Source organism: Phycodurus eques, chromosome 3 (assembly GCF_024500275.1).
Source record: "Phycodurus eques isolate BA_2022a chromosome 3, UOR_Pequ_1.1, whole genome shotgun sequence".
Classification (NCBI taxonomy): domain Eukaryota; kingdom Metazoa; phylum Chordata; class Actinopteri; order Syngnathiformes; family Syngnathidae; genus Phycodurus; species Phycodurus eques.
In genome coordinates this window covers 33896073-33905153 of record NC_084527.1, presented here as the reverse complement: position 1 = coordinate 33905153, position 9081 = coordinate 33896073, and the positions used below count along the sequence as shown (strand labels likewise).

General features: G+C 43.6%; 1 protein-coding gene across 4 annotated transcripts; it reads right to left on the bottom strand.

Annotated features, from left to right (window-relative positions):
- Positions 1–565: 565 nt before the first annotated feature.
- Positions 566–9081, bottom strand: fxn (frataxin). Of its 4 annotated transcripts, none has more exons than XM_061673209.1 (6): positions 8924–9081; positions 8659–8844; positions 5800–5891; positions 5599–5719; positions 1744–1841; positions 566–955 (listed from the first exon to the last, which is right to left on the bottom strand). In XM_061673209.1, exons 1-6 carry the CDS (start codon positions 8960–8962, stop codon positions 817–819), a joined length of 675 nt encoding a protein of 224 aa, XP_061529193.1. In that variant the 5' UTR covers positions 8963–9081; the 3' UTR covers positions 566–816. The 4 variants fall into 4 exon arrangements, with proteins under 4 accessions (XP_061529193.1, XP_061529194.1, XP_061529195.1 ...); XM_061673210.1 differs by having other exon boundaries at positions 8776–8844; XM_061673211.1 differs by having other exon boundaries at positions 5800–5875; positions 8776–8844.

Genomic DNA, 9081 nt, shown 5'->3' with positions numbered 1-9081 from the left:
GCTCAATGGTCCAGGTTTTTATTACCATCAACTGAGCTACGCTCGTGAGTAGGGCATGGCAGTCGTTGCCAGAAAGTACAAAATGAGTGCCTACTAATTTTGGGGTAAAATACCAGCTTCACACAAGTTCCAACTTTGGACTAACTCAACACGCTGTAACCTACTCACGCTCATTGTTAGTCCAGCAACACACAATGTCCAATATTTCTTTCTATTACCGTGTTTATTATTCTCTTTTTGTGGGAGAGTCCCTCTTTATGTTACCCCGTTGTTCCCCTTTTACATTGAATACAATCTTCTATAAAATCCCACTTCCTGTCGTGCTTTGTGTGTGTTTGAGGTTGATGGTAAAACCGCTGCCATCGAGAAGTCGTATTTAATTCGTGTTGCAGCCTTCTAACTTACTGAGATGTTCAATCAGACTTAAGATTTCCTTTCTATGGGGAAAATGCAGTCACTAGTTGATCCTGTCCACCTTTACCCTCTTCTAATCCTGAATTGATTAGAATCACAATGAATCTTTCTATGACAATAATTAAAATGAGTACACAACCACATAAGCAAATTCAGAACGTGCAAACTCCATCGAGATTGCCCATTTATTTACACCACAATATGACATGACATATATGTGCAATGTCCGAAATAACATAAATGCATCCTTAAAAGCACACTTGGCAGCATCTAGATAACAGTCCATCTTATGAATACTGTCCACTGCAATTATAAACAGATGCTCAAATAACGTTTGATGTTATTTACTCTTTGTTGTTTTTAGAACTCTAGCAATAACAGGACAGCATAAGCATTGGCGTATCAGGAATACTGAAGGTCGACGAGGTCCATGTTCTTTTTGAATATGGCGGAAAACTCTTCAGACAGGAGCTGGTGCAGGCTTCTGCCATCATGACTATAGACCCAACCATGAACTGTCCAATTGTAGCGTTTTGGACCGCTGAAAACGCAAAAGAGAACCAAGGAAGTCTTGCTCAAAAGAAACAACCATTACAGAATGCTTGGGTGTAAAGTCAATGAAATACACATTCTTGCCTTTGTGTCCTGCTGATCTGTTCATTGTTTTGGTATGTACCTAAGTTATAACCTATCATGAACTTTCATGATAGGCTAATGACATTTTTCGATATAGAGGGTTTTTCTCCTATTGCTTAATGTCTCTTCCATGACAAACTGAAGCAAATAGATTTCGTGTAATTTGTTCAAATCACGTGGCTGCTGTGAGCTGTTTGTCTTTACCGTTATACGAGAAGTATTCCACTCGGAAACCACCATTTGCTCGGTCAATAAAGCTGTGGCAGAATCGAAGTCCGATGAGATACGGTACGATGACTTGAACACCTTCTACTGCGGATTTGAAAAGGATACTTTCCCACCCCCACAACCACCAAGCCGTACCACCATCGTTCACGAACAGGATGTGAGATGCATCTTCAAACTACAAAAGATCAACAAAGCGGCGGGACCAGAACTTGTGTCCCCATTCTGCCTCAAAGTCTGCGCGGACCAGCAATTGCAGTCTGGCTTCTGCCCCCTCCAGAGCAATTTTAGAGTCTTCAATTGAATGAATGAGCTCTATATATAGCATTGAAAACTGCAACCCCGATAACACGAAATGTTAAATAATAGCTGTCAGTGGAAACCAAAACAGATTGTTTGTCTTAACTTCTCGTATTGTAGATTGGTCATACTGTTGTGTCTATATCAGATCGTATCATCTGGTCTCACCTCGTCGGAGATGCCAACCAAATCTGTCTGTTTGGAGTTTGCTTGTTGATCACGTAGGTTCCGTAGTCACCCCCCACTTTTACTGTCAGCACGCCACTCTGTAAAGGAAAAGGGACATCTTACGGGAACGGAGAAACAACCACAACCACCACCAAACACACAAGGAATGTGTGTTTTTGACATACTTGGCTGTTCGTACGCCAATTTCTCTTTCTTTCACCACGTATACAGACGTACACCACGGAGGTGGACTCGGCTTCCCAGCCTCGACTTGTTCACCGCCAGGCGATCAGAGAAGTTGCTGATAAAAGTGCAAGTCCCGCTTCCAGCCAAGTGTGAGGTCTGTGATGTACCAGGGGGTCAACACAAAAGGCAACGAACGTGCGAAGAACAACTTCTTTTCCTTTTTCTGCCTGTTTTTGGTTTATTTTTGTGTACCCTTTTTCTTCAATCAAACCTGCCTCCCGAGACGACTGAGAAAGAGGAGGGGGGGTGGGGGTGAGCATGCTGTGACAACGCAAGAGATGGCCTTATTTCTGAAGACGACAAACATGGCGGCGCCCCTTGCATAGACTTGGAAAAGCAGCTATGACAAGACAAAATGTCTCTTTTTCCTTTTTCAGCGGCGGATGGTCGCTTCATTCTTTTCTCTTTTCCTACGCCAGCGGTGACTCGTACAGAGCCACTTGCGATTCACGCAGCTATACGTCAACGCCAACGTCTGTCATGGATGATCTGAGCCCTCGTTGTTGAGCTGCCGCTGAAGAGGAAAAAACCTGAAAGAAAAGGATTCTTCTACTTCAACCGAGGATTTACTTGATTTGACAGAGGCACAAATGAGTGTCCTCCTCTCAATCGACAAGAAATTGTCAACTACACTTGACTTGCTTCGCCAAGAGATCGCCAAACTCCGAAAGAGCTTGGAGTTCACACAACCACAGGTGAAAGAACTAAGATTAGATAATACTGCGCTTCGATCAAACACGATGTCAACTCCAAACTCTTCGACTGGAATATGAAATCATGAAAGAAGCTACGCTGGACATTCAATCACAAAGCACGCGCGACAATTTCATTTTCTCGGGCATTCCGGAAAATGCCTCGGAAGACCCCGAGGTGCAGATTAAAAAGTTCATGATGTACGTGCTCAAGATACAGTCGACAAGATTACCTTTCCCTGTTTCCACCAATTAGGAGGCCCTCGTCCCGGAAACTGACCACATCTCATCATTGCAAAGTTTGAAAACTTTCATCAAAAAGTGTTTGTGAAACCAAAATATCGGGAGCTCAAAGCGGCTTCGTTTGGAATGAACGACCAGTTCCCCAAGGAAATCAACGCGAGGCGTAAAATCTTGTACCCGTTGATGAAGAATTAGCGTGAGAGAGGGAAACGAGCGAGGCCAGTTGTCGACGGCCAACTGTTACGTGACGCCAACGTCACGCCCCGGCTCTTCTAGTACAAAAGATAAGTACTTCTTTTGATCTGTTGTCCTCGTGAATGGTCAAGTGTATTGTAGCTTGTGTCATTCTTTCCACTTTTTGCTTCGATAAAACAAACAAAACAAAAAAACAATCACGCATGCCGCCAGCATGAACTCTCACTCCCGCCCGTCTGCTTTCCTGCTCTGCTTGTTTCCACACACGCTAAACACAGAATTCGCTCAAAACTCTTCTCGCGCACTCCAAACAACCGCCACACACCATATTATCCCCTTGTCACTGTTTGTTTTCTATGTTCAGTGTTTGTTCCTTACCCTTCTATGTACCCTGGCTTTGCCGTGCTTAAATATAGCGTCTCTAGCACCCTCTCTAAAGAACATCTGTCAACACAATACCAAAAAGAGCTCCCGAAAACGGTCAAAAAAAACCAACAACAAAGAATACATCGTACCCAATCGATTTAAGATTACGATGCACGCACCCATTACACGTCGATGGCATCCGATCGCAGGCAAAGAGAATTAAGATGATGGATGATATCACAACACTTAAACCAGACCTCCTCCTATTACATACGGACCTTATTGAGTCAGAAGAAAAATACCTCGTTGACTACTTTCACTCAAGCTATCTCGGCCTTTTATAACAGTAGACAAGGACGAGGAGTCTCAATATAAGTCCATAAAAGACTACTTTTTACAATAAATAGTACAGTATCAGATCAAGAAAGCCAAATACATAGTCAAGTAGTCAAGGTTAGATGCTTTGGAGAAAAAGTTAGAGAGAGCAGACTTCGATGGTTTGGACACGTCCAGAGGAGAGAGAGTGAGTGTATTGGTCGAAGGTTGATCATGAACATGAACTGCTGAGGTCTTTCAACTTTATGGTACATTACTAGGAAGGAAGAACATAAATGTATGTCAACTTAATTATTGATATTCACACTCATGTTTTTGCCAATGTAAATATTAGCCATGTTTTGAATTGTTGTTCAACGACTCGTTATAACAAGCTCGCACATCGCTAGTCTACCATCAGAATACGGTGACAAATTCACAGCAAACAGACCACTACAATGTACTGCATTTTATGAATTATTAGACAGCTTAGTCACATTCAGAAGCTACGTCGCTCCTGCAGTGTCGCTAGTAATGGCACTTCTGAGTACTGTGACGTTCGCTTTCCATATAGTTTAGCTGTAGCTTATAATCACTCATGTAATGAATCATTGTTGTCTGACATCGTTTAATTTTATGGAAACACACGAGGTCATCATAATAACCTGAATATTTTCCTTCAGAGGGAGACCACCACCAGACAACTGTCTTCTACAACAGCACACAGCTCTCCAGAACTACAAACCCAGCTGGTACAGAAAAGGTTTGATACATTTTCTGTTATTATACATCTTCAAATAATATATGCAATACCTGAATGTAACCAATCGCACTAATACCATATCACAATATTGAAATTCTCCCAAATGTGAATAATATTAATTCCTATGTTCTGTACATGTGCCTTTTTTTTTTTTTTTTAAGATATCAAAAGTCAATGGTGCACATTATACATAGGTATAGGGGGAAATGAAAAAAACATATTTTATAAAAGTATGCCGCCATCTAGAGGTTATGAAAAAGCTGTAGACTTTAATTCTAATATACCACTGCCACGTAGAGGTTATGAGAGAGGTGTACACTTTCATTCTAATACACCATCGCCACCTAGAGGTTATGAAAAAGGTGTCGCCTACACTTTCATTCCAATATGACAGGCGTACGTATGACAGCATATATGTACAGTTGTGCTCATAAGTTTACATACCCTGGCAGAATTTGTGAAATATTGTTTTGTTTTTGTTTTTTTTTAAATATGACTGATGACTGAACAACAACCATAATTAATTTCTTCAGCGTTATGTTTTGTTTGATGATAATGCTTTTCTGAAATGATTGACAGTTTAATTTGAATCCCATTAAAATAAAATGGGTTTCGCCTGGTCCTTCATGTTTTCTTTAAAGAATTGTACCCATCTTACAAATTATGCCTGGGTAATCAAAAATATGAGCACAACTGTGTGTTTTCTTATTACATACTAATACTATTACTAAATAAAAAGAAAGTATTACATGTTCAAATAAACTGCTTTACTTCAGAATAATTCTTTGAAAAAAAACTAACAAAATACAGATAATACTTCATGCTTTGATTATATGGGTAGAAGCAAAATCATGCGTTGTATAAAGGCATTATACATAGGTAGAAGGGCTTTCCAGAATTTTGAGGTCAACTTTGGAGGTGCGTATTATACATGGGTGCACGTTATACATGAGAAATGACTGTATATGTTTCACCTATGTCCACTGTAGCTCAGTAAGAATGGTCAACATGAGTTTGACTAACAGACGGACTTACAGAGAACACAACATCATAGTCAGGTCCAGTGAAAGGTTCATCCATTAGGTTTTCAAAGTAATCAGCCAGGGCATCCAGCGTCTCATCGGCCAGCTTCTCATAGGCTGCCTCTGTCAGCTCACTGGGAAACAGATTTACATAGTCTTTCACCAAAAGCAGTGATGGCATTGTCACAGACCATAAATACTGATGAGTAGTTACTTTTTGTTGTGAGAGGGCTGCTCTTCCAGTCTTGAAGCCGACATATGGATAATTCTCCTACGCCTTTCTGTGTCAACTGTTAATGGAAACCACTGTGACAAAAAAGAGTCAATACCGTTGAAAGACGTTTTGGTTTACAGACATGCAAACGCCAAAGGCAAGAAAAAGGTGACAAACACATTGTTGGGGGGGGGGTCTGGGGGATCCCCGGGCCCCCGCAGAGATTTGTATTTTATTTTGACATAAATTAAGCAATATTGGAAGACTGAAAAGTACAATTGTGCAAAAAAATAATAATATTCACACAGAAAAACGTATTTCCACCGCTCATGTTGATGTACAAATTTAAGATTCAAATTAAATTTGCCTCATTTCTTTGCCTTTTTGTTCTGCCCTCCAATTTGAGCCAGGCCCATCTCCACCTGCACCTGATGCCTACTTCAAGCTGTGCCACGTGAATAGCATCCACCTCTTTAACCACTCTCATTCTGGAAAAGAACTGACGAAAATCATTGTCCGTTTCACTTCATTTTTTCACGATTACCAACTTCAAAGGCTAATCCCAAATGCATCCTCCAGGAAAATATTAAGTACAATATTTGTCTGCTTTTTATTGGCCATTTCTGAATTTGAAGTTAGTTCATTCCGTGTTGTGATATAATCCCTAACATCGCTCCTTCGCGCACTGCATTTAACATTAACATCCGTAAACTAATTAGATAATTGTAGGCGCGTTTCCTAATTAATACAAGACGCAAGGAAAAAGGAGACATAGTCTCTCCACCATGTCCTGGGTCGTCACCTCACCAGGGAGGCATCCTAATGAGATGCCCAAGTCACCTCATCTGGCTCCTCCCAATGTGGAGGAGCAGGGGCTCTACTTTGAGCCCCTCCCTGATGACTGAGCTTCTCACCCTCTCTCTAAGGTAGAGCCCGGACACACTGCGGAGGAAACTCATTTCGGCCGCTAGTCACCGGGATCTCATTCTTTCGGTCACAACCCACAGCTCGTGACCATAAGGGTAGGAACTTAGATCGGCCGGTAAATTTTCTCACCAAAACGGACCGATAACAAGTCCGCATCACTGCAGACGCTGCACGGATCCATCCGCCTGTTGATCTCCCGTTCCATTCTTCCCTCACTCGTGAACAAGATACTCAAACTCCTCCACTATACACAGTGTTGGTGTTGATGGTGCACTGCTTACCCCTCCGTGAGACAGCGGACGATGGACCAGAATTTTCTTGAAGCCGTCCGGAAATCATTCTCCATGGCCTCACCGAACTCTTCCCATGTCTGAGTTTTTGCCTCAGCGATCACCAAAGTTGCATTCCGCTTGGCCAGTCGGTACCCATCAGCTGCTTAAGGAGTCCCACTGGCCAAAAAGGCCCAATAGGACTCCTTCTTCAGCTTGACAGCTGGTGTCCACCAACGGGTTCAGGGATTTCCGCCACGACAGGCACAGATTACCTTACGGCCACAGCTCCGGTCGGCCGCCTCAGCGATGCAGGCGCAGAACATGGTCCGCTCGGATTCAATGTCCCTCACCTCCCCCGAGACGTGGGTGAAGTTCTGCCGGATGTGGGAGTTGAAACTACTTCTGACAGGGGATTCTGCCATACGTTCCCAGGAGACCCTCCCTCACAATGCGTTCGGGCCTGCCACGTCGGACCGGCATCTTCCCCCACCATCGGAGCCAACTCACCACCAGGTGGTGATCAGTTGACGGCTCCGCCCCGCTCTTCACCCGAGTGTCCAAGACACGCGGCCGAAAGTCCGATGACACGACCACAAAGTCGATCGTCGAACTGCGACCTTGGGTGTCCTGGTGCCAAGTGCACGTGTGGACACCCTCATGCTTGAACATGGTGTTCGTTATGGCGAGCACAGAAATCCAATAACAGAACACCGCTTGTGTTCCTCCCAATCACGCCCTTCCAGGTCTCACTACCATTGTGCCCACGTGAGCATTGAAGTCCCCCAGCAGAACGATGGAGTCCCCAGCACAAACAACAGTCAGGACCCGTCCCCCCACCTAAAGGCGGAGGGAGGCTACCCTCTCATCCATCGAGGTGAACCCCGATGTACAGACGCCGAGACGGGGCAATAAGTATACCCACACTTGCTCGGCGCCTCTCACCCTGGGCAACTCCAGAGTGGAAGAGAATCCAAACCCTTTCGAGAGGACTGGTACCCGAGCCAAAGCTGTGTGTGGAGCCCGACTATATCTCGTCGGAACTTCTCGACCTCGCACACCAGCTCGGGCTCCTTCCCTCCCAGAGAGGTGACGTTCCACGTTCCTCGAGCCGAGGATCGGATTGTAGAAATAACACAAAAGTAAGCAGACATTGTTGAGAAACTGATATATGAGCAGAGGTGGGTAGCGTAGCCAAATATTGTACTCAAGTAAGAGTACTGTTACTTTAGAATAATATGACTCAAGTAAGAGTCAAAAGTAGTCATCCAAATATTTACTTGAGTAAGAGTAAGAAAGTAGTCAATGAAAAAAACTGCTCGAGTAATGAGTAACTTCAGATTTGTTTTTTTTTTAATCCGAGTATGAACATCAAATCAAATAAAAGATGGGAGTCGACACACACCTGCCACCATTTCAATTTTTAACTGCCCCCCAAAACCAACAACACATACATTGAGCCCGACAGAAACATTATTGGCTTTATTCGCTTAAATGATTTCATGACGACGTCGTTTGCTGAACAGACTTATCGATTGTGTGTGCGTGTGCAACAGTTCTAATGTTGCCATATCCGCTGCCAAAGCAACAATTGATTAGCGACCGCACAAACATGCCGTCCACCGTTTAGCTTTAACGAGAATGTTTCGGGTCATTGGCTTACTTTTAAGTCCGAGCAAATGTCACGATTATTTCTCCATGATGAGCATTGGAATGCGTTGAAGTGAACCAGTTCAACTGGACAACGAACGGCACTTGTCACCCGGAAGCAAAAATGTACCCTTTTTGTTGCGTCGTTCACGCTCGGTTTCGGCACGGAGTGAACCCAAGCCAGACGGACGGCACGGATCTGAACGCAAAAAACGGCAACGTCAAGTTTGCTCACGTTGTCATCATGTCAACTGGTCAGCGAGTTATATAGCACATACCTGCTTCGAGACATTGGCGAACCTCAGCATTGTCGCCATGGTTCCAATCTGACATCCAATAGCGTATACACAATCGGTTCTGGCCAAAAGGGGGATCGTTTAGCAAGGTTTTACTTTCGCTTGTGGCTTGTTCGCCTTGCCTTCAACTTCTTCGTCGT

Bases quoted from the DNA above. Each gene is read 5' to 3' on its own strand.
- fxn (XM_061673209.1), bottom strand. From the start codon at position 8,962: ATGGCGACAATGCTGAGGTTCGCCAATGTCTCGAAGCAG. The intron at 8,845-8,923 runs GTATGTGCTATA...TTTTGCGTTCAG, and splicing joins TCGCCAATGTCTCGAAGCAG to ATCCGTGCCGTCCGTCTGGC. The intron at 1,842-5,598 runs GTAAGTCCGTCT...TTTCCTTTACAG, and splicing joins ACTATGATGTTGTGTTCTCT to AGTGGCGTGCTGACAGTAAA.